Raw genomic sequence first — 25,950 nt, 5'->3', positions numbered from 1 at the left:
AGTAGCGCACAAAACCTAACAAGAGAAAACACACAGCAAGCCCGGCAGCGTCTGTGGGAACAGAAACAGGGAGTATGTTTCAGGCCAGAATCTCCCATTTTCTGTTTTCATTTCAGATTTCCAACATCTATAGTATTTTTTTCTGATTTTCAGAGTCCGTTTGTATGATAAACTGGACATTCCAGGAATTACTCTGCTAAACCTTCCCTGCAATCCACCTGTCAAGAATATCCTGAGCAGCTGCATCACTGCCTGGTTCAGAAATTACACCATCTTGGATCGCAAGACCCTGCAGCGGTTGGTGAGGTCAGTTGAGAAGATCATCGGGGTTTCTCTTCCCGCCATCACGGACATTTACACTACACGCTGTATCCGCAAAGGAAACAGCGTTATGAAAGACCCCACGCACCCCTCATACAAACTCTTCTCCCTCCTGCCGTCTGGGAAAAGGCACCGAAGCATTCGGGCTCTCACGACCAGACTGTGCAACAGTTTCTTCCCCCAAGCCATCAGACTCCTCAATACCCAGAGCCTGGACTGACACCAACTTACTGCCCTCTATTGTGCCTATTGTCTTGTTCATTATTTATTGTAATGCCTGCACTGTTTTGTGCACTTTATGCAGTCCTGGGTAGGTCTGTAGTCTAGTGTAGTTCTTTTCTGTGTTGTTTTTGTGTAGTTCAGTGTAGTTTTTGTATTGTTTCATGTAGTACCATGGTCCTGAAAAACGTCTCATTTCTGATGCGTACTGTACCAGCAGTTAAGGTCAAAATGACAATAAAAAATGACTTGACTTGACTATTGCAAATTTATCCTCCCAGATTTGCACAATATTCCAAGTGTTAACCTGGACATACTCTTGAAGAGCAGCACCTCCTATTCCATTTGGGTTTCCTCCAACCAGATAGTATGAACATCTTTATCTCTAACTTACGGCACTTACTAACCCCTCCCCCTTCTCTCTTTCTTCAATTCCCATTCCGGTTACCCTCTCACGCCTGCCCATCACTTTCCTCAGGCTCCTCTTCCTTCTCTTCCCTCATAGTCCTATTAGACTCCTTACTCTTCAGCCCTCTACCTTTTCCACCTATCACATCAACCCCCTTCTCCCACCCACCAACCTTCCCACTCACTCGGCATCAACTATCACCTGATTGTGCTCCTCCCTCTAACCTCCCCCCCCCCATTTCTTGTCCTGATGAAGGGACTTGGCCTGAAGTGTTGACTACTTGTTCCCCTCCATTGGTGCTGCCTGACCTGTGGCGTTCCTCCGGCATTCAGTGTGTGTTGTTTTGATTTTGTACTGGTGTTTCCGAACAGCAGCCGGGCGATTTTCCGCATGGTCGGGTGGCTGCCAGTGTGTAACTGCACGGCTTGACTTGGGGGCAAACTCAATACTTCAGTACTCCAGCTGGGACGATGGGTGGATGCATTGCCTCTGTGTGTGCGCTGTTCTTGGTCACTTCTAGAGTGAATTGTACTGTCCAGAGTCTGGTAGGAATCCCAAGTGGAAGCCAAGATAAGAGCATAAGATATAGGAGCAGAATGAAGCCATTTGGCCCAACAACTCTCTTCCACCATTTCATCATGGCCAATCCATTTTCCCTCTCAGCCCCCACCTCCTTCCTGCCTTCTCCCCGTGTTCGTTCATGCCCTGACCAATCAAGAATCTATCATCGTCTGCCTTAAATATATCCAATGAAGTCCTCCACCATCACCCGTAGCAACAAATTCCACAGATTCACCACTCTCTGGCTAAATAGCTTCCTCCTTGTCTCTGCTCTAAGTGGATGCCCCTCTATTCTGCTGCTGTGTCCTCTGGTTTTAGACACCCCCACCATAGGAGATATCAAGGCCCTTCAACATTCAACAAACACACACAAAATGCTGGTGGAACACAGCAGGCCAGGCAGCATCTATAGGGAGAAGCACTGTCGACGTTTCTTGTGTTTGCCCTTCAACATTCAACGGCATTCTCGGAGTTCACCCCTTATTCTTTTGAATTCTGCTGATTACAGGCCCAGAGCCACCAAACGCTTTTCATATGACAAGCCTTTCAATCCTGGAATCATTTCTGTAAACCTCCTTTGAACCCTCTCCAATGTCAGCAGCTCCTTTCTTAGATAAAGGGCCCAACTCGGCAAATCCTGTTAAACATAATTCTGACTGTTTCAGCATTCTCAGATTGGGCTGTTCCTCCCTATCTGTGTACCACAGTGTCATTTCCTCTGTCAGATCCGTGCTGTCAGGGAGACAAGCTTACAGTGTTGGAGTTGTCCATAAGCTAAGAGTGAGTGTTACTTCAATAAACTTCTGATTTACCAGCCTGTGGGACAGCTCTACCCCACAACTTTATCAGGAAGAATTTGGAAGACTAACTGAAATAGGTGTGCTGAGTCTGAATCCTTTCTTATACTCTTCCTTGGTCTGAGTGCAGTGGTAACAATAAAACATAGCAGCTTGAGGACATTTGAAAGTCTCCACATGAGATGGGTGGTCAGTCTGTAGATATCTACTGGCCAGACTGGGTTGGTTTGAAGTTTTTTTCTCTGAGCTTTTTTCAACGGTCTTTATTATTAAGACTAATGGTTGTTTTCTCATTGACCAGATTATTAACTGAATCTAAATTCTTTCTGTGATTCAACAGGTTAATATCATCCCTCACTATTGCAGATACCCCATCCTGTAATGACAGAGATACTGTTTTTCCGGTTCATTTCTGCCAATCTCCCCCCCCCCCCCAAAGTTCTTCTGAATATTCACTTCCAGCCTTCAACACCTTGCACCTTATCTCCCTCAGAGAGGAAATCAGCAAACCAACCCAGTCTCACATCATGCCATCTATTTCTGTTTATGTTGCCAGCTCAGTAGGGTTGCCTGCTTCCAGATAAAGTGCCGTTATCTTATCACTTTTCATTACTCTGTTATATTTGTCCATTCTGCCATGTTCCAAGAGTCTATGGTTTTCATTATCCCTGATTTTGCCCTTCTTTCCTCCTTTCTTGCTAACTGCCCCCTCACCTGAGCCTCTGTCTTTTATCTCCATCTTAGCTTTTCTCCCTCCTGATCTCCCGTCAGGTTCCCAGAGTCCTGTCAGTCAGTTGAACTCTCTCCGGCATTGTCACACAAGGACATTGGTCCTGTCCCCATTGAGGTGCGACCTGTCTGCCTTACAGAGGTGCCCAAAAATGTTCCAGCTTCCATAAGTACCCATCACTGCACCCAACCTTCAGCCTCAGCCCCATATGGACTTACCTCTAGCGATATTCCCCAGCAGTACTCAGCACCAAACAATGGTTGCTGAGAAGGATGGGTTCAAGAGACTCCTGCATTTCTTCTGTCTGACATCAACCCTCTGGTGTGCAGTATTAAGCTGCAGAGCACCCATCTCCCACAACGTGATAACTCTATTGTTGTGAATCTACAGCCAGAACAAGTCAATTGGCACCTCTCAGGTGCTTCGGAACATCTGGGTAGTAAGCGATGCGTGCATCAGGTGACTACAGTTCACTATTCAACACTAATAATAGGCATCCTTCCATGGATTTGCACCTTGGAAGGGCGCAGGCCAGAGCAGGGTTGTATGGGAGACCGGCAGTTGCCCAAGCTGCAAGCCTTCCCCTCTCCACGCCACCGATGTTGTCCAGGGGAAGGGCACTAGGACCCAAGCAGCTTGGCACCAGTGTTGTCACAGAGCAATGTGTTGTTAAGTGTCTTGCTCAATGCGCTGCCTCAGCTGAGGCTTGAACCAGTGACCTTCAGATCACTAGACCGATGCCTTATCAACTAGGCCATGTGCCAACACTACCATCCACTCAATATTCAACACTAAGCTGGGTCTTAATACTCCCTGTGCAACTGGATCCCTGATTTCCTGACAGTAGGCGTTGACAATAACATCTCCTCCACACTCACCACCAGCACAGGTGCACCACAAGGCTGTGTGCTTAGCCCCCTGCTCTACTCACTTTATACCTATGATAGTACGGTTAAGTTCAAATCCAATGCCATATTTTTGCTGACAACACCACCATTGCTAGCCGATTCAAAGATAATGATCGATCAGCATATAGAAGGAAGGTTGAAAATCTGGTTCGGTGGTATCACAACAACTTCTCACTCAATGTCAGCAAAACTAAAGAGCTGGTTATCGACTACAGGAGGGAGACACCAAAGGTCCCTCAGTCAGGCGTCGTTAGGAGATCAGAGTTCAGTCACTTTAATTTTCATTTTTAAAATCTTTTTATTAATTATTATTGAAGATTATCAAAAAGAAACATTAAGTCAATATGTCATTATGCACAATAAATAATTAAATTAGCAAATAACTGATCAACAAAGCTGAGCAATATATCAATAATAACAGAAAATAAAGTGTTAAGAACATTTTATAAAAGAAAAAGAAGGAAAAAAATAACCCCTACTAACTGAAAAAACCAAACAAAATAAAATCCATCGGGAGCACAACCCCTGATCTATACATCATACAAGTTTCCATAGAAAAAAACATCAATCGACCAACTCAAATCCACTTTAAAAAATCGGAAGAAAACCATATTAATTAACTGAAATCAAATGATAGTAGCGGGCAAATGAACCCCACCTTTTCTCAAAATCAAATCGAGGATTGAAAGGTTGACTTCTGATTTTCTCCAAACTAAGACATAGCATCACCTGAGAGAACCATTGTATCAAAGTGGGAGCAGAAGCATCTTTCCTTTTCGACAGAATAGCCCTTCTGGCCAATAATGTAACAAATGCAATTACATGTTGGTCTGATGGAGAAATAAAACTGTCAATTTATTAGGTTGTAAATTAATTTTTAAAACTTTAGAAATTGTAGAGAAAATAGACTTCCAAAAATGTTTCAGTACAGAACACGATCAAAAGTTCAGTTACTTTAAATTCGTGGACATTATCATATCAGAGGATCTGTCTGGGACCATCACAAAGGCACGGCAGCACCTCCATTTTCCTAGTGTGTGCAGATTTGCATGTCACCAAAAACTTTGACGAACTCCAATTGATGCACAGTGGAGAGTATCCTGACAGGTTGCTTCACAGCCCGGTATGGAAACATCAATGACCAGGAACAGAAAAAGTCTCCTAAAAGTGGCGAATACAGCCCAGTCAATCACATGCAAATCCCTCCCCACTGAGAATATTTACATGGAGTGTTGCCACAAGAAAGCAGCACTCATAATTAAAGACACCCTCCATCCAAGCCATGCTCTCCTCTCACTTCTACCGTCTGGCAGGAGGTACAGAATCCCAAGGGCCCACACCACCAGGATCAGGAATGGTTATTATCCTACAACCATCAGGCTCCTACTGACTCAGTTTCAAGAACTCTTTACACCTCATGTTCTCCATATCTTTAATGTGTTTGCACAATTTGTTTTCCTTTGCACATAGGTTGTTTGTCCATATAGAGTTTTTCATAAATTCTATTGTTTTTCTTCATTTTCCTGTAAACACATGCAAGAAAATGAGCCTCAAACTAGAATATGGTTTTATATATATATATATATGTGTGTGTGTATGTATATATATATATATATGTGTGTGTGTGTGTGTGTGTGTGTGTGTGTGTGTGTGAAAGAGAGAGAGAGAGAGAGAGAGAAATACACACACCGTGTGTGTATATATATATATATACACACACATACATACAGTATACAGTATATACACACACTCTGATAACAAGTTTTACTTTGAACTTTTCTATGCATCTTAAGGTTAGAACTGGAGTGCTCACTAATTATCGCACAATGATCAATTCCATTCACATCCAAAGCAAATTATGTAGCCCATACCTGCATGCAGCAGGACCTAGACAACCAGGGGCTGATAAGTGGTTGGTAATATTTGGGTCACAAAAGTGCCAGACAATGACAATCTCTAATAAGGGACAGTCTAACAAATGACTCTTGCATTACCATCACTTGGTCGCGAACCATCAATATTTTAATGGTGTCCATTGAGCAGAAACTTATCTGGACCAGCCACAGAAATACAGGAGCGCGTGAGAGGCTGGTTACCCTGTGGCAAGTGACTCACTCCATGACAACACAAAGCCTTTCCACGAGGTGCAAGCCAGGACTGTGTTGAAATGTTTTCCTCCAACGCACAGCATTAATTAATCCTAAGAAAATTCTACATCAGTTGGGACCAAGAAGCCCACTAGACTGGTGCCCCTCTATTCATTCCCTTCACGGGGGGGGGGCGGGCAGGTTGTACCACCTACAAACTGTTACTCCGCCAGGTTACTCAAACAGCAACCCCCCCCCCCCCCCCCAAACACCCTGTACTCGATCACCAAGAAGAACAGGCACAGAGGAGTATCTTCATGTTGCCTTCCAACTCTAACTCCTGGATCTCCCTCCCCGCCCGCACCGAGGGAACATCTTCAGCAGAAGGAGGGCAGCTCACTGCCAGCTACTCAGCTGCAGTCAGGAACGAGTAATAGATGTCGGACTTGCCGGAGATGCCAAATCCCTGACAACAAACAGAGTCGTCGAGTTATATCATTACACAGCAAGGAAACGGGGCCGTGCCCCAATTGTTTCATGTTGATCAGTATGTCTACTTCAGCTAGTCCCATTTGCCCCATGTCCATCTAATCCTTTCCTATCCAAATTCCTTTTAAACATTCTAATTTCACCCACCTTCACCGCTTCCTCTGGCAGCTTATTCCACGTACCCACGCACTCTGTGTGAAAAGCTCGCCTCCCAGATCACTTTTAAACTTTTCCTCTCTCACGTTAAAACTGCGGCTTACTAGTTTCGGCGTCCCTGGCCATCCACCTTATTCACGTTCCTCGTGATGCCGTAAGACTCTGAAAGTCACTCCCTCAGCTCCCATTGCTGCAGGGAAAACAGTCCCAGCCTATTCAGTCCATCCTTATCACTCAAACCCTCCAATCCCTGTAACATCCTTGTGAACCTGCTCTGTGCCCTAGACAGCTACAGTGAAGCAGCAATTCAGGCAGAAGAGAGATAGGTTCTGACAATGCGAAGTTTGCACATTGACGCTGAGAAATGTAGATGGAGCAGAGACATTCAAACTGTCAGCGTTCACGCAGACAGTGAGATCTTCAGACAGTGAGATATACAGACAGTGAGATATAGAGACAGTGAGATATACAGACAGTGAGATATAGAGACAGTGAGATATACAGACAGTGCGAGGCTTGGGCAATGTGAGCTCCAGGAAGTGAGAATCTTGGATAGAAAGGTTGTCAGGCCGAGGTTTGAACAGTGAGAGTTTCTGACAGAGGTAGATTTGGCCAATGAAAACGTGATTCAGACATTCAGCATCACATCACAGCCAGTCACTTCTTCCATCCAGTCCGTCTCCAAGGTCAAAGATGTCTCCCATCCGGCCCATTCCCCTTACTCTCTTCTACCTTCTGTGGGAAGACACGGGGGCGTGAAATCCCAGATGCCCAGCGCAGCTTCTTCCCCATCGCTATCAGACTTCTGAACCATTTGCCCCCTTTCCACAGTAGTGGTGCGGTGTTCTCAGACTGTTAACCCTACCCATTTTGCTCGCCCTGTTCTTGTCACCCCGGGTACAACCTCTGCGCTTTCGCGCCCGTCGCTGTATTTATTATACTCCGTGAACTGTTGATGTTATGAGGAATTTCATCGCGCTCTGGTGTACGTGACAAGGAACAACCTGAACTTGAGCGGTACGGACCGCGAGATTCTTTTCCTCTAAGGTATTCAAACAGGTGTGAGGAAGTTTTACCGATGGGCGAGTCGGCATTGAAGGAACCCGGGAGATCCCGAGCGTGAGATGAGAAATGACAAGAGCGAGGGATTTCACCTGGATGAGTGTCAGTGACTCAGAGGTAACCCCTTGCAGTGAGTGAGAGATTCCCGCACAGACACAAGAACGCAAACGCTGAAAGTCTCGGGCAGATCGAGATTCCAGCAGGTAGATCTTGGCACCTGGACGCCGGAACATTCACCTCGGAATGAGACAAACCCTTTCCGAAATCCTGCTTCTCCTCAGCTCATTCTGGCACAGTGGGTACAGGGGAGACGGCCGGATGCTGGAATCTGGAACAACTTAAAAAGCGGCGGATAAACTCAGCCGGCCGGGCAGCGTCTATGGAGGGAATAGGACAGTCCACGTTTCGAGTCGAGTCTCTTCATCTGGACTGTCCATTTCTCTCTATAGGTGCTGTCTGACTCGTTGAGTTCCTCCAGCAGTTGTGTATTGATTGAAAAGGCGGTGTTGGGATGGTGAGAAGGCGGACTCACCCTGTGCACCTTTTATACACTTGCGCATGGTTGAGGTTTAGCCAGATGCCCACCTACCCCGCGATGTTAAATGTCCGGCGCGTTGGCATACACATCCACTGTTTAAATGCTTCTGTTAGTTGGCAGTGTTTAGCGGAAGCAGCGATGAATGAACTTGGAGCAGTTTGCCTGTCAGTGTCACTTTAAACAGGCGGGACTGGCTCGGTGAGGTGGGACCGACCAATCGGTTGCCGGCAGCCCGGTGCTTAAAGGCTGCTCGCCATCAACTGCCCCGAGAGCTCGCTGCTGCTTGTCGCACTGTGCGGCGGAAGCGAGGGGTCGGACGGCGGAGTTCCATGGCTTCAAACGGCGTGATGGACAACGGGGAGAGTGGCGGAGAGCAGCAGCCGAAGCCGGCCAAGAACATGCGAGTGAAGTACACGAAGGTGTGTGTGAGAACAGGTCGCTGCCCAGGGCTGATGGGTTTGGTGAGCGGCGTGGCTGGGAGTCCGGAGTACAGGGCAGATCCTCGGTGGTCCGAATCCAGTCTAATTGTATGATAGCGTGGCATCACGTTAATCTGGATCAGCGTAGGGAGCACAGGCAGAGGTTTAGGCTGATCCGGATTCAGAGTGAACAGAAACAGGGGTCAGATTTGGAGGTCGCTGCCTTATCCCTGGTTATAGGATCAACCGAAAAGAACTGAACCGCGGTGGAAAGATACATAGAGCAGGTAGGGTCGCTAGTGCGGGGTCAGGGTTACCACTAATGGGGGTGGGGGGGGGGGGGGCGGCAGATAAGATGCGAACAGACGCGATCCGCTTCAGATTGAGTGGGAACCGATACCCGCGGATGTGAGGTGACCCGGAGTCAGGGCGAACGTTTCTGGGAGCGGGCAGGGAACGGTCATGGATAGGTTCACCTTGATCCAAGGTCAGCGCAAACCGTTATAGACACCAAGCGGGATCTTGGATCTGGGCTGGGCAGGGATAGCAGGGTCAGGGAAAATACTGGCAGGGCCGTCCTGTTCGGTTCCCCGTGAGGAGCTGGAGGAACTGATGCCAATGCGTTTGGAGAGTTTCAACTCGATGCGCCGGTGTCGCGAACAGCGAGTGCAGATTTAGGCAACTTCACCTGAGTTTATCGTCATGCGCACAAGTCCGGTGAGAAACGAGCCTTTAGCAGCATCGCGGGCACCTGCATTCAAGCAATACGCAAAATGTACATGATGCCTAAATCGTACAAGATAGAAAGAAATAATTTTTGCACTAAAGTATTGTTTCACACGATCAGAGACAGGTGAATAGAGATCAGTGCAAGAGGGGGCCTGCGGTGTTACATTGCTGGGATAGGGTCAGTTCGAGAACCCAACGGTTGTCGAAAAGTAGCTCGAAGTAAATTTAGCAAAGTGCAGATATGTCACGGTATATTACTCTGGGATCCATTTTCTTGCGGGCTTTCACAGTAAATGCACACAACAAGACGGACCAACAACGAAAGTCCAAAAGCCGTTCCCGAAGCCGGCGGTTTGGGGCTTCGGACTTCCGTACCTCCTGCCCGATCGTAGCAACGAGAAGAGGGCATGGCCTGGATGGTGGAGGCGTTTGGCAGACGCTGCTTTCACGCAATATCTCTGGTAGATGCTGTCCGTGCTGGGGAGGGCTGTTCCTATGGTAATTTATGATACGTGTCCAAAATTGTCTGTAGCCCATTACGCTCAATCGCGCACAATGGTGCAACCTGTAAGTCTACTGTCTGTAGTTCATTACTAGAAGCTTGTTAAGAGTACTTGATGACTTGTCCAGATTCAGCGCCAATAGTATTGTGATGGCACAATAGATTTGGAAAGTTCCTGTGATCACTAGGAACTGAATAGGAACTCGGCTTACCTTCCTTAGAAAGAATGTGTTTGTGGTGAGAGGACACTGGCTTGGACCTCCCTAGCATGAAATGTTTCAAGTATGACGAAGTATTGGACACAATGGGCTTTTACTGCTTGGAGGAGAGGTGGATCTGATAGAGAGATACAGAATTGTGAAAGGCATTGAAAAGATAGGTAGTAAAAAAAATTCCACAGAGCATAGTTGTATAACATTAGTAGACATAAAACATGGGAGCAGAATTAGGCCACCCAGCCCTTCCAGGGGAATTAAGGGTTATGGGGAAATGGCATGTTGGTGGAGATTAGGCCATGGTCAGATCAGCCATGAACTTATTGAATGACGGAGCAGGTTTGATGGGCCGGATGGCCTACTCCTGCTCCTATTTCTTATGTTCTCATGGAGTCTGTTCCATGGCTGAGTTATAATCCCTCTCTACTACATTCTCCTGCCTTCTCCCTGTAACCTTTGATGCCCTGACTAACCAAGAACCTAGCAATCTCCACTTTAAATATACTCAGTGACTTGGCCTCCACTGTCGCCTGTGGCAACAAATTCCTCAGATTCGCCACCCTCTGACTAAAGAAGTTCCTCCTCGTTTCTGTTCTGAATGGATGCCCCGCTATTCCAAGGTTGTGCCCTCTGGTCCTAGACTCACCCACTATAGGAAACATCCTTTCCACACCCACGCGGTCTAGGTCTTTCAATATTCGATGCGTTTCAATGAGATCCCCTTTCATTCTTCTAAACACAAGTGAGTACAGTCCCAGGGATATTAAACATTAACTCCTTCATTTCTGGAATCATGTTCATGAACCTCCTCTAGACCATCTCTAACGCCAGCATATCTTTTCTTAGCTAAGGCGCCCAAGCTGTTCACAGTACGCCAAGTGCAGTCAGACCACTGTCTTATAAAGCCTCAGCATCACGTCCTTGTTCTTGTATTCTAATTCATTTGAGCTGGATGCTAACACTGCATTTGCCTTCCTTACCATTGACTCAGCCTTCAAGGTAACCTTAAGAGAATCCTGCACAAGGACTCCCAAGGTGTTCTGCAAATCTGATTTTCAAATTTTCTCCTTGTTTAGAAAATAGTCTACCCCTTTATTCCTTCTACCAAAGAGTATGACCATACACTTCCTTACACTATTATTCCATCTGCCACTTCATTGTCCATTTTCCCAATCTGACCAAGTGCTTCTTTAGACTCCCTGCTTCCTCAACACTACCTGGCCCTCTGCCTATCTTTGTATCCTATGCAAACTTGGCCACATAGCCATCAATTCTGTCACCCAACTCCCCTTAAGGAAACCATATTGACTTTGTGCCTCCAAGTATCTTGAAACCCCATCCATAATAATGGGACTCTAACATCTTCCCAACCACTAAAGGCAGGCTAACTTTCTTCTGACTCTCTCCCTTCTTAAAGAGTGCAGTGCTACTTGCAATTTTCCAGTAATTCCAAAACCGTTCCAGAATCTAGTATTTCTTGAACGATACTTATTAATGCCTCCACAATCTCTTCCAGAACTCTGGAATGTAATACTTCTGGTCCAAATGATTTACCTACCTTCAGACCTTTCAGCTTCCCAAACATGTTCTCCTTAGCAGTAATAACTACACTCATTTCTCCCTCCAACACTCTCGAATTTCTGGCATACTGTTAGTGTCTTTCACAGTGAAAGCTGACACAAAATACATATTAAGTTTGCCTGCTGTTTCTTTCTCCTCCATTGCTACCTCTCCAGCATTATTCTCCAATGGCCCAATATCCACTCTCCCCTCTCATTTACTCTTTATACAGTATATCTTTAAAAAACTTTTGGTATTTTTGTCTAGCTTGCCTTCATATTTCACCTTTTCTCTCCTTGTGGGTTTTTAGTTGCTTTTTGTTGGTTTGTAAAAGCTTCCCAATCCTTTAACTTCCCACTAATTTTTGCTATGCCCTGTCTTTTGCTTTTATGCTGTCCTTGACTTCCCTTGTCACTCATGGTTGCCTCAACTCCCTTTAGAATGACTCTCTCCCTTCTTAAAGAGTGGAGTGCTATTTGCAATTTTCCAGTAATTCCAAAACCATTCCAGAATCTAGTATTTCTTGAACGATCCTTACTAATGCCTCTACAATCTCTTCCAGAACTCTGGAATGTAATACCTCTGGTCCAAATGATTTACCTACCTTCAGACCTTTCAGCTTCCCAAACACGTTCTCCTTAGCAGTAATAACTACACTCATTTCTCCCTCCAACAAGATGAATGTGTCTTCATCTCTGGGATATTTCAATCCTGTGCTATCTGAGTTGCCCCCAGAAGTTCATGCATTACTGTTCTGCTGTCATCCCTGATAATGCCCCCTTCAAACCAACTTTGGCCAGTTCCTCTCTCAAGCCTCTGTAGTTCCCTTTACTCCACTGTAGTACAGATACATCTGACTTTATCTTCTCCCTCTCAAACTGTAGGGTATCATATTATAGTCACTGCCTCTCAAGGATTCTTTTACCTTAAGCTCTCTAATCAAATCTGTTTCATTACACAAGACCCAATCCAGAATTGTGTTTTCCCCTAGTGGGCTCAGCCAGAATCTGCTCTAAAAGCCATCTCGTAGGCATTCTTCAAATTCTCTCTTGGCATCCAGCACCAACCTGATTTTTCCAATCTACCTGTATATTGAAATCCCTGTTGACTATTGTAATATTGCCTTTATTAAATGCCTTTTCTTTTTCCCATTGAAATTTGTATCCCACATCCTGGCTACTGTTCGAGGTTATGTGCATTACTCCCAACAGGGTCTGTTTACACTTGCAGTTTCTTAACTCTATCCACAGGGATTCTACATCTTCCGATCCTATACCACCTCGTTCTAAGGATTTGATTTAATTTTTTGCCCCCAGAGCCACTCCATCCCCTACACCTACATTCCTGTCCTTTGGATGCAATGTGTGTCTTTGAATGTTAAGCTCCCAACTGCATTACAAGATCATCTGACTTGTTCTGTATACTGAATGCATTCAAATATGACACCTCTATTCATCACCTTTTTTGATTTTGCCCCCTTGTTACATTTCAGCTCATCCCACTGACTGCAGTTTTGCCTTATGATCTGCCTCCCTATCCTCACAGACTCACTACACACTGCCTCAACTTGTATACCAACTGCCCCATCCTCAGTCCCATCATTCCAGTCCCCATTCCCCTGCCAACTTAGTTTAAACCCTCCCCAGTCACTTGAGCAAACCTGCCTCCAAGGATATTGGTTCCCCCCCCCCCCCCGCCCAATGTTCAGGTGTAAGCCGTCCTTTTTGTACAATTCGTAACTTACCCAGAAGAGATCCTAATGATCCAGAAATCTAAACCCTGCCCCCTGCACCTCTTTCTCTGCCACTGCTTCATCTGTACCATCATCCTGTTCTTGCCTTCACTAGCACGTGGCGCAGGGAGATATTACTACTTCTGAGGTCCTCTTCATCAACCTGCTCCCAATACTCACTGCGCAGGACCTCTTCTCCCCTTTCTATCTGTGTAAGTGGTACCATTGTGCACCGTGACCTCTGGCAGCTCAGCCTGCCTCTTGACAATCTTCTGCAGCTGCCCTGAAACATCCTGGACCCCAGCACCTGAGAGGTAACACAACATCCGGTCTTCTCTTTCGTGGACACGGATTCTCCTGGCCGTTCCCCTAACTGCTGAGTCTCGTATCACATACCACCCCCTCTCCCCCTGGTTGAAGGTAAGTAGCTAAAGACCTGAGCAAGAATTTTTTCTCCAAGTGGTGTTGGAATCAGAACACACTATCTCAGGTTCGCTGAAACTCTCACAGCAAGGGGAAGAAAGTTATTGGTTAGGTGCTGGTTAATTGGATTAGTACAGATAGGTGTGTGACGGTAGGGTGAAGGACCTGTCTCTGTGCTGTGTGATTCATTGTGAGACAGGAGTCAAACAGCCTCACATTAATACAGAACCAGTGAAAGCTCTCAGAGCAACTGGAAAACAAACATGGCCAAACTGATTGTGGGATAGATTCTGCGTGTACAATTAAAGGACCAGATTAGGACAAATTGGGGCATTTTCATTCTGAATCACATCTGAAGAAAATTGATGGGAACAGTTCCTGATACAACATGAGAGGCAAGAGAGGAGAACGGGGCAGTTGCGCTGTGGTAGGACTCACTGTGACAGTGGCTGGGTGTGTATTGGGACAGTGAAGTAGTGAAGGTTCTTCATCTCTGGTGGCGTTCAGGGCTTCCTTCATCACGTCTGAAGCTTCCTGGTGGTTTTTAATATTGTCAGAGATGCAAATCCTGAGTGGAGAATCAGCAATACCACCACACTCAGATGTGGAAGGATTCTTCATTGCTGTTTCTATAACAGTTTTGTTTTACCAGTCAGGGTTGTTAGCCGTGAACTGAACCCCTGAACCTGGAGGACCAGAGGACCACCCTTAGTCTGGCCTCTGCCCTTTGACCTGTTTGGCATGGCTGACCGGACCAAGAGCCAAAGCATAAAGCCCTGGCATAGTTCTCTGAGACATTGTGGCACGCAAGTCTCCAAACCACGACAATGTTGTGGACCCCTTGGAGGATACAGAGTTCCCTACAGATTTATTGTGATCTAGGTTCAGTCCTGACCTGTAGTGCTGTCTGTGTGGAGGTTGCACATTCTTGTAATGTGTGGGGTTTCCTCTGGGTGTTCCAGTTTCCTGCAACAGCCAAAGCATGGAAATTGTAAGGGTAACTGGCTATCCTGAATTGCCCCTAGTGTGCAGGTGAATCTGGGGAGAGTTCCTGAAAATGTGAGGAGAATAAAAGATGGGGTTAGTTTTGAATCAGTGTAATTGTGTGATTGATGTGTAGCACAGACTCGAAGGGCCAAAGGGCCTGTTTCCCTGCTGTATCTATCTGTGGCACTAAGCCTCTGAACTCAATGGGAGTAGGAACAGATCTGATTGATTTTATTGTGATCTCCATTCAATGTGATTTGGAAAAGAAGCAAATGGAAAGTAAGGAGAAGGTGCCTGAGAAACTAAAAGGTCTGAAGGTAGATGAGTCACCTGGACCAGATGGTCACCCCAGGGTTCTGAAAGAGGTCGCTGAAGGGATTGTGGAGGCATTAGTAATGATCGTTCAATAATCATTGGTTCTGGAGGACTGGGAATTTGCAAGTATCAGTCCACTCTTCAAGAAGGGAGGGAGGCAGAAGAAAGGAAACAATAGGCCAGTTATTCTGACCTCAGTGGTTGGAAAGATGTTGGAGTCAATTATTAAGGATGTGGTTTCATGGTACTTGGAGGCACATGACAGAACAGTCCCAAGTCAGCATGGAAAGGGAAAGTGTTGCTTGACAATCTGTTGGAATTCTTTGAGGAAATAACAGGCAGGATAGATGAAGAAGAGTCCACAAATGTTTACTTGGATTTTCAGAAGGCCTTTAACAGGATGCCACTCATGAGGCTGCTTAACATGATAAGAGTACAGGAAGGATACCAGCATGGATAGAACAACACACAAAACGCTGGAGGAACTCAGCAGGCCAGGCAGCATCTATGGAAAAAGTACAGTCGACGTTTCATAACCCTCTGAGAGAAGAAATTGCTCCATCTCAGCCTTAAGTGGGATATCCTTATCCTGCTTCCCCCATGACTGATCTTCACAGTCTGGTATGTTTCAATAAATGAAATAAAAAGAGATGTGGCCAAATCTGAAGGTTTAGTATGGATGGCAAAAGAAACAACACCTGGGAGAGAAGTGCCATGATCTGTATTCTCTGAGTTTTATTAGAAGTAGGACCTCCAGCTGAAATAGCCACCACGTGTTTTCGCACAAATTTATTTGATCCAATGCTCATAAGTAACTAGTTATAATTATTAAGCAATATGAGGTACTTAATAATTATAACGAGTTACTTATGAGCATTGGATCAAATAAATCTGTGCAAAAACACGTGGTGGCTATTTAAGAATACTTAAGAATAGTTAATATCTAACTCATGGTATAAAATGGGCAAAGAGGCTACCTTCTGTGCAATTGTAACCATTACTCAAAGAGCAGATACTGACGAAAATGTGCTGGGAATTGGATGGGTCCTGGTACTGCTGTACACTGATACAAAGCCAAGTGGGAATATGAGAGGAGGATAAAAAGAGGCTTCAGTAGCACGGACATACAAAGAGGGTGTGGTCAACAAACATGACAGATGGTGTACATGGGAGGTTATCCTCTTGTGGCAAAGCACCGAGCTGAGTATTTTTTTCTAAATGGTGAGAGATTCAGATCTGTTCAAATAAACTGTGTTCCCTTGCATATTGGGTCATGAGGGAGTGCATGTGGAGTATCATGCACAATTTTAAAGGGATGATGGAATAGGGCAGGTAATGTGGCACTGAGGTAGATCAGTCATGTTTCTGTTAACTGGTAAAGCAGCTCTGATGATCCAGATGGCCTACTCCTGCTCCTATTCTTGAGTATAGAATAGAACAGGATCTTTCCATGCCAAGTACCCATCCCTTCACAGTACTGATAAAATAAGCCATTGAGAGAGGGCTACATGGGTTCATCCAGAACGCCAGATATTCCAGGAGAGGTGATTTGGCACAATATGAAGAGGTGGAACCGGAAGCCGTGGGAGGAATTAACAATACGTGATTAGTGGACGGGAGAAAGTATATTTTGTAAATGTGGCAAAGATTAACAAAAACAAGGAAAAATTGAACAAACTGCATGAAGTTAAGGAACTGAAGACTGCTTCTTTATACTTTGACTTCTTTTAGTAGTTAGTTCATGAACTTTCTGCTTGGGCACAGATAAATGTCCTGAATCAATAAGATTTTAAATAGGTGCATTTTTGTAAAGCTGTCAACCACTGATATTAATAATTATGGTTACATAATTATGATTTCTTAGTTACACCTTGAAACTTTAAACTAGGTAAGATTTTATAATGATCTTATAAGGTGTATATGATGATGAGAGGCATTCATTGTGTGAATAGTCAGAGGCTTTTTCCCCAGGGCTGAAATGACTTGCACGAGAGGGCACGATTTTAAGGTGCTTGGAAGCAGGTACAGAGGAGATGTCGGGGTAAGTTTTTTATGCAGAGAGTGGTGAGTGCGTGGAATGGCGACGGTGGTGGAGGCGGATGTGATAGGATCTTTCAAGAGACCCCTAGACGAGTACAGTATGTGGAGCTCAGAAAAATAGAGGGCTAGGTAATTTCTCAGGTACTATATGGACATGTTCGGCACAGCTTTGTGGGCCGAAGGGCCTGTATTGTGCTGCAGGTTTTCTATGTTCTGTCTAAAGGCTTTACCTAAGTAGTAATTGGGGCAGCAATTGGGGGTGGAAATGCCCTCGCCCCATTCTATACGGTGAGACCTTTCAGCAGGTTGGTTAGTTCAGGCTGTTTCTGATGTGTTAAACTGCTAGCCTACATAACTTAGTTCATAAATGATCACTGCATCAGTGATGGTTTTGCCTGGCCACAAAATCTTTATTCTTACAGAAGTTATCAATAGGCCTTTGCAAATACTTGTTGTTTTACCCTGTGACACACGAACGCTCAAAAATCCGCAGCGTCGCTGAAGCCCCAGTGGCAATGCTGCATCTGAGTGCCCGGCAGAGGAACTGTTTAACTCTGCTCTGTCTGAGATTTACCTCAGCCTGTCTGTTATATGGCCGTTTCCGTGAAGAGCAATGCAGGGGTGCGCACCAAACAATCTGCAAATACTGAAAATTATTTTAGCATTAAAATAATGTTCAGTATTATCACGGACAGATAACTAGACTTCTTTTATCTCTGGAACATTGGAAAGATTACTGAATGTTTCTTTCCTGCTGTCACCCCACCCCCTTCAATCCTTTAGGAAGCCCTTTTTAAGCAGCTTTTTGATGGTGGCTTCAGTCATCACCTTTCCCTCTCCCCCTCTGCCCAGATATTTTGTCTTTCTGAAATACTTCAGGACATTCTATTGCATACACACATAAGGGCAAGGTGGGACTGTCTCTAATTTTATACTGCAGCTGCTAACATGCAGGAACAATGACGCATCATGTAATTGTGAGCACAGATGGGTGCCTTAGTGTACTTGTGTTTATGTAGGTGTAAATCTTCCTGTGTCCGTGTATCGGTCTTTAATTTGAAAGGCTTCAGCCCAAGAAAGAGCCCCTATGTTAGTATGTTTTCCATACATTTCATCACAACAGGTGTTATTTGGCGTCGGTCCGTTGTTGCATCCAAAAGGGCTGCTGGGAAGTGAATGGGAGGAGAGGGGATTCCGACCATGAGGGTGATGATCACTGGGCCTTGGTTTACCTTAGTGGGGATCTGCTATTTGTTAACCTTGGAGTATTGTGTGCAGTTCTGGCCACCCACCTACAGGATAGATGCCATTAAATGTGCAGAAGGGACTCACATGGACTGGAGGGGGTGAGTTATAAGGAGAGACTGGAAAGGTTGGGACTTCCTTCCTTGGAGTGTCAGAGGTTGAGGGGTGACTTTACAGAGTTTTATAAAATAATGAAGGACATAGGTATGGTGAATGTTCTTTTCCAGGGTAGGGGAATCTAAAACTAGAGGTCATAGATGAAAGCTGAGAGAGGAAAGGGTTCAGAGAGGCTGTGGATATATGGAATGAGCTGCCAGAGGAGGTGGAAGAGGCAGGTACAGTTACAATGTTTTAAAGACATTTGGACAGGTACATGGATAGGAAAGGTTTAAAGGATATGAGCTAAACACAAGCAATTGAGACTAATATGGCTAGAGATCTCAGTTAGTATGGATAAGTTAGGCCGAAGGCCTGTTCCTGTGTTGTGTAACATAGTGACGGAGTCTAGGGTGGACAGACATTCTAAATGATATTCCAAGCCAGTATTGAGATATGTACTTTAAAGAAATGCATGAACACAGAGATTCCGCAGATGTTGGAAATGCTAGATGAACTCAGCAAACTAAGACCTTAGTGCATAAAAACAACACGATTAGTAATAAATCCATGATTGTACAAGAGGTGATTCATAGCATTCTGTCACTAAGATAGGTTTAAGGTTGTGCAGGTTGGTTCAAGAACTTGATGGCTGTAGGAAAGTAGCTAATGTTGAATCTGGTGACACACACAAAATGGTGGAGGAACTCAGCAGGCTAGGCAGCATCTATGGAAAAAAGTACAGTCGACATTTTGGGCCGAGACCCTAATGTTAAAAAAATGTTACCTTGAGAAGGAACTGTTAAGGTCCAAAATTACTCTCCACTTCACTGCAATCATCCCAGGCCTTGTCGATCACTGCATGCAGTGAAGCAGCTTGCACACACATCTCCACTCTCATCCTACTTAAAAAGCAAAGGGGGAGAATTAGCAGCAACCCTTGTCCTTTGTCCCCTCATTGTCTTGATACCTGCCAAGCCATACCCCAGGCTTACTCCTGTCAAAACTGTCAAAGAGATTTCATCTTCATTGTTTCCAGTTTTTGGAAAGAATTTATGTGGAGGTGTTATCACAATTTTGCTTCTTAAAACAAAGTCAACCCTTCATCTGTTTTGAGAACAGTAGAAATTCAAGAATGTCGGGTGAATTATTTAGTTTCATTCCTTCAGCTGAAGTAAAGTGAAGGGTGTTTAACATCGGAGCAGGATGGTAACGTAGTGGTTAGCACAACGCTTTACAGGACAGATGACCTGGGTTCAATTCCCGACACTGCCTGTAAGGAGTTTATACATTCTTCCTGTGACTGTGTGGGTTTCCTCCCATAGTCCAATGATGAACCAGTTGCTAGGTTGATTGGCCATTGTAAATTGTCCCGTGATTAGGTTGCAGGGCAGCTACGCAGCTTGAAGGGACGAAGGAACTCCACGCTGTATATCAATAAATAAATAAATAGAATTTCACTACCAGTTTCTTGAAGCCAAAGCCCTGGATAATGCAAGAACTCAGAACATACTGTCTTGGCGGTACAGAAGCTCAAGACGAAATCCTTTCAGCATTGCTGGTTATAAGTTTTTTTTCTTTTGGGAAGTGAAGGTTACTAAACTTACTAACCATACATTCATTCTGAAACCAGACTGAAAGCAGATAACAGGAAACAGAAACACCATTCCTCTTTTAATTTTGAGTCTCCAGACCGGCCATGTACAGTAGAAAATGAATAAACTTTTGCTACTCTTGCAGGGTTAGTTAATCAGACTCTGATTATTTATATCATTTATGAACTATGATGTCTTCTTTATTTTCTTCTAAGTATGCCTGTCTTCAGCCGAGCCACTCTCAAGATACCAGTATTATATAATGAAACCAGAAACAAAAGCACACATGGTGCACAGGGTTTGTATAATTGTTCACACTGTTCCCCTATTTGGTTAATCAACAGAAGCATTAGTCCAAAAAGATAGCACAGTTCAGTAAACGATTATCAGTGGGTTACTTGAGGGCCCCTACATTACGATCAGAATTAACGCTACCTCTATACAGTTAATTCACACAGACTACAGAAAATAAAATTTATCAGAGAGTAAAACACCTTCTCTCGTCTCTATTGTTTTCTTCTTCTCTAATTCCCGAGCCAAGTTGTTTGTGGCACGTTGCACGGGATTGACGTCCTTGAATCCTTAAACAGGGCAGTCAGCAGCTTCCTGCTGTTGCTGGGTTGAGCAAGCTGATGGCTAGGTTCTGTGACAATGGGGCCTCTGGGGGGCGGGGGGGGGGCAGAGGTGTGACATCTAACACTACAGGGTAAAGGTTGCTCTGGGATTACTGGACACATCGCTAAAGCTTCCTCCTTCCATTGGCTGTTTTACTGTTCATTATTGAATATAAAAGAAGCAAAGAGCTGTGATGTTGACAGGCTTGTAGAATCCCCTCACTCGACATGTTGATTCCAGTGTTCAGTAGCTTTGCAGTCCTGTGTTGTAGCTTCTCCCTTTAGACACTGCATTTTTAGCTCTGCCTACTGCTGCCACTGCATGCCTTCTGATGTCCCTCCTTAACCCAGGGCAGGTTCCCTTGTTAAGTGAGAATGGTAGTGTGAGGTGCTGACTGAGGAGCCTGTATATTGTGGTCGATTGCCTCTCTGCTGTGGTCGACACACTGCGCCTTATGGATGTCTGGTGTCGAGATGCTGGATCTGTGGTATTAATGGTGGAACTTCACCTGCACAAGTGGTTACCCCCGTCAGCATTCTCCAGGGTGGATGTAACTGCAGCAAGTGAAATATTTAAGGGGAATCTGAGGGGAATCTTCTTCACTCAAGGTGGCATGAGTATGGGATGAGCTACCATAAAGAAAGCCAGCTGTTACATTTAAGAGAAGTGTGGATAGGTAAATAGATGAGTGGGACATAGAGGACTGAGTACTGGTAGATGTGACTAGGCTGGAATGGACTAGATAGGCCGAAGGACCTGTTCTGTGCTGACGTGCTCTAAGACTCCATACCATTTGGAAGACTTGTTCCATCTGCTGCTGCCAGTTTTCAGAATCAGTGAGGTTGTTCAGTCCAGATGATACCAAGCCTCCCCTGGGGTTGCACATTGGATTTCCTGTCCAGCGTCCATGTCATTCCTCGCTGTACCCAGTACTTCCTCCAGGTTTACTGTTTACCTGTGCTGTGCACTACAAGCATCTCGAATTATGTTTTATTGACTTATTTATGGTGCTGTGCGTGATGCATGTTGTGTGGGCGCACCGTGATCCGGAGGAGCATGGTTTCGTTTGGTTGTACAGTTGGATGACAGTAAACTTGAGGGAGCGGTACTGCCTCATCAGTAAGGGGAAGGCAGTGTACGGCAGCCAGCAGGAGATTTCCTTGTCCATGACTGACCTGACACTGAGAGCCCTCAGGGCACCAAGCCAGTGCCTGAGCTGACGTCCCCTGACTGTGAACTGTACCGCGATCTAGCGAACAGCAGAGACCGAGCTTTTTCACATCCGACATCTCAGAGTCAGAATCACATCTGTGATCACTGGCATATGTCGTGACATTGGTTGCTTTGTGGCAGGATTACAGTGCAAAACATAAAATCACTGTAATTATATAAATAAATGGCAAAAGAAGAATAGTGAGGTGGTGTTCATTGGTTCATGGACTTCCCAGAATTCTGATGGCAGAGGGGGAAAAAGCTATTCCTAAAACTTTGTGTAGGCTTTCAGGCAACCATACCTCCTCTCTGTTGGTAGTAATGAGAAGAGGACTTGTGAGATGCTGCCTTCTTAAGGCACTGCCTTTTGAAGATGTCCTTGATGGTGGTACTTCTATAAAACTTTTACTGTGCAGAGTCTATAAAACTGAGAAGTGATTTTACTGAAACATAAGATCCTGAGGGGCCATAATGGCAGAGATGTTAAGGATGGCAAATCTTGTCTGAGTTAAGGGGGAAACACTTAAAATTAAGGTGCGTAGGAACTGCTTCGCACAGGATGTGGCGACGTCCTGCAGCTCTCTAACCAAGGGAGTTGTGGGGTATTTAAAGAGAAAGCAGATAACTCTTAGAAAGATTGTGGAAATGAGATCCAGGAGGATCTGGCATGATGATACCCGAGGTAGATAAACCATGACCATACTGAGTGCTGACACAGGCTTGATGGGCTGAGTGGTCTACCTTGCTACTATGTGGCAAGGCCGTGCCAGCATCCAGTCCCTAGTTTTGGTTGTACTCTGAAAATGTCACTTCCTAGCCACAAACATCTCAACTTCCTGAGTGGTCTCGGCCCGAAACATCAGCTCTTTATTCCTCTCCATAGACCTACTGAGTTCCTTCAATATTTTGTGTGCATCACTCTCCACCTGGTCCAGTTTGCTGAGTGGTCCGTATAAACCTCACAGATTTGGATTCCTTTCCTGCCCAGTCTTGAAAGCAGAAATAAGTGGGTGAGGTATGATCTACTGCATTCTGATTTACCTGGGCTTTGGTCACCTTTATCCACCCACCTTCATAAAGGTAGTCCGCCAATCAAGCTCTGCTGCATGATGCTTCACGTACACGCCATCTTTCCCAAGGCTGGGAATCGAGAAATAGAGAGCATAGGTTCAAGGTGAGAGAGGACAGATTAATAGGAATTGAGGGGCAACTGTTTTACATGAAGAGTGGAAAGAGCTGCCAGAGGAAATGATTGTGGCAGGTACAATAACAACATTTAAAATGCATTTGGACAGGTACATTGGTAGGACAGGTCTAGAAGGATATGGGCCAAATCCAGGTAAATGGGATCTATTGAGATGGGCATCTGGATCAGCATGGACTCTTTGGGTTGAAAGGCCTGGTTCCATGATGTATGTCTCTATCATCACCCCGCACTTCACTGCTTCTGCGTTCTCTCTTTAGTCCAACTTCTCTCTTTCCCCACCTCTTTAAAAAGAAGACCATCACCTCAGTCAGTTTTAAATCCCAAGAACAAATTAGTTTGGCTGAGAAAGGAGTTAAAATTTTTAAACTTGAAAGCTCGCTCCAAACTGTCCACTCCCAGTTTTAAAGAAGATGTAAAGAGGAATGGGTGATTATACCTGTCTTGGGTGGTGAGGCAGATATAATTGAGGATATGTTCCTGCCTCCCCAAAATCTCCCTGGGGCACTATCATCCACCAACCATGATCTCTCCCACCCACCCACATGGCTTGTGTAGCATTCCATGCTGGATGTTCAGAAAGAGCCACCTGGGCTGTAGTCACCTGCCCAACAGCCCCTTTACTCCAATGGCAGTGTTTGTACACTATTTTATAATTGTTTGGGCATGGAACTCAAAATATGAGTCCCACACTTCCTGTGTTCCCAGATGTTCTGGATAACAGGACTTATTGACAACATTTCAGCTGCAGAGGCCAGTTCTGCATGAGCCTTCCCAAGTAATCGTTGTTTCGGTGTTCCGGGTCTATACTTCTATTCTCAGTGTATACAGCAGATAGAAATGCAAACTGAACCTACCCAGCTGCAGCCAGACAGGGAGAGGACTGTAAGGACTGCTTTAAAGTAGCACTAAGCCTTGCAACCTGTTACTGCCTGGGTTGCACTGGGGACATTATGATCTTTGTTGTTGAACCATACTAAATTAAGGACAAATCTTGTCAAATGGAGGATTTCCTTTTGTTTTGTAACCCCAGGATTGACAAGAGAATTGAAACGAAGGTTGATTAATCCAGGGATGGGATTACTTTTGATGAAATTTTTTTCGCTTTAGATGATGCCACAGTCTGCATTGGAAGATAGATGAGCCTAAAGTTTAATTCAATAGTTAAACTAAATAAATGATTTACATTTTTCACAAAGTTAGAGTACTTGAAATGTTATTGGCAAAGGAAGTACAATGGAATGAACACATTGGGGAGAAACAGCTAGTGAATTATCAAACATACTAGACATGAGACACAGTAAAAGCAAATGTTATGCGAGACTATGGAATTAAAATAGAACTTTGAAACATAAATGAAAAGCAGAGGGAGGAAAATGCCTGATGTGAAAGTGAGAAAGGAACTGGGAATGCATAAGCTAAGTTCATGAGCATCATTGTATACAAACTTTAGTTTAATGTCAGGGTTAAGAAACTTAAATAGCAGAATGGGTAAATAACAAGGCAAGGGAGATACTTGCAGACAATTTATAGGCATTTGGGGAAATGGAGCAGGATTTCTCCAAGTGTAAACCATTAGTCTGGCGGTTTCTGTCTCTAGTTTCTGAGATTGCTGTGAAGTGCTGAGAAAATTAACCTTTGCTAATGGATGGGAACAGAAGTGTTACTGGTTGCAAAAAAGTACAAAAAGCCATTCAAGTATATCTGACTACAATCTAGGAATCTCTCCTGGTGCTGGATAGATATTCCTCAAAGAAAAAACACAAAACGCAAAAGGGCAGAATGGATAAAGATGAATGCTTAAAAACAAGTTCACGCATACTTTCTGTCTCAACTTGTAATAATATTGTAACCCAATATTGGAAAAAACAATGTTGTTCATAGACTACAGACTCTATTATTTATAATAACAGAATATCTTGCTTGAAATAGAAAACAGCTAAAACTTGCATCTTCAAGCCCAAGACCCAATCACTCAGGCCAATCATCACTCAGAAATTTTACCCAAGGGCCCTCTTGTGATCTCCCCTGACACCCGGCGTTTATCAATGAGGTATAAGCAAAGAGACTTCAAGTGATCAAAGGAAAGCAAACCACAGTGATGGGGAACATGGAGGTCAGAGGAGCTACAAATCAGAGAACAGAGCTCCAGGGTACCTCATTCCAAAGCTACCTGATCACGGAGCCCATTGTCTTTACAGTGATCCCTTCATCTCAATATCATTAATGATCATTACAAGTGTCTTTTATAAAGCTAAAATCATTCCCTTCAGCAGCACCACTCATCTGTAAGCTTAAGTCTTGTCCCAGGACGTGTAGACTAGTTAAGCCTTGTTATAAATGGTATAATGTGGTTTATAAGAGAGGGTTCCCAGTTTTTCCTTTCTTCTTCAAAAGCCTCAAACTGAAGTTGTTCAACATCATTCATATGTCGAATTATACATTGATTCAATGAAACAAAAACTATGTACAAAGCTCCAGTAAGCAGGAGCGAAAATAAGTTCAATGATGAGGGTTAGTTAAGTTAATGCATTTATTTATTGAACGGTGAGGGTTAAACACCTCAGTATGTTTTAATAAAGGCCCAGTGTGTTTGAGGAATGGCACTGTAAATTATGTTTCAGCCAAGGCCCTGCAGAAGTTAAACATCTAGAGGTCTTTGATCAAAATTTTTGCAAGGTTAAAAATACTGAGAGTGCTCAGACAATGGCAGAGCTTGTATTAACCAGGCTAAGGGGTTAATTCCACTGTTTCTTCTAACTATGGCATTGTGAGGATTAATTA

At 44.5% G+C, this 25,950-nt stretch overlaps 1 protein-coding gene across 1 annotated transcript in view; it reads left to right on the top strand.

Annotated features, from left to right (window-relative positions):
• Positions 1–8,390: 8,390 nt before the first annotated feature.
• aldh1a3 (aldehyde dehydrogenase 1 family, member A3) overlaps positions 8,391–25,950 on the top strand; it is a 109,404-nt gene continuing 91,844 nt past the window's right edge. The window contains exon 1 of the mRNA XM_059952465.1: positions 8,391–8,696. Coding sequence (XP_059808448.1) covers positions 8,607–8,696 — 90 coding nt within the window. The 5' untranslated portion in view covers positions 8,391–8,606. The remainder of the gene's footprint in view (positions 8,697–25,950) is intronic.

The sequence above is a fragment of the Hypanus sabinus genome, chromosome 28 (assembly GCF_030144855.1).
Source record: "Hypanus sabinus isolate sHypSab1 chromosome 28, sHypSab1.hap1, whole genome shotgun sequence".
NCBI lineage: Eukaryota > Metazoa > Chordata > Chondrichthyes > Myliobatiformes > Dasyatidae > Hypanus > Hypanus sabinus.
The sequence above is the reverse complement of the archived record's forward strand: the minus strand, read 5'-3'. Positions and strand labels throughout refer to the sequence as shown.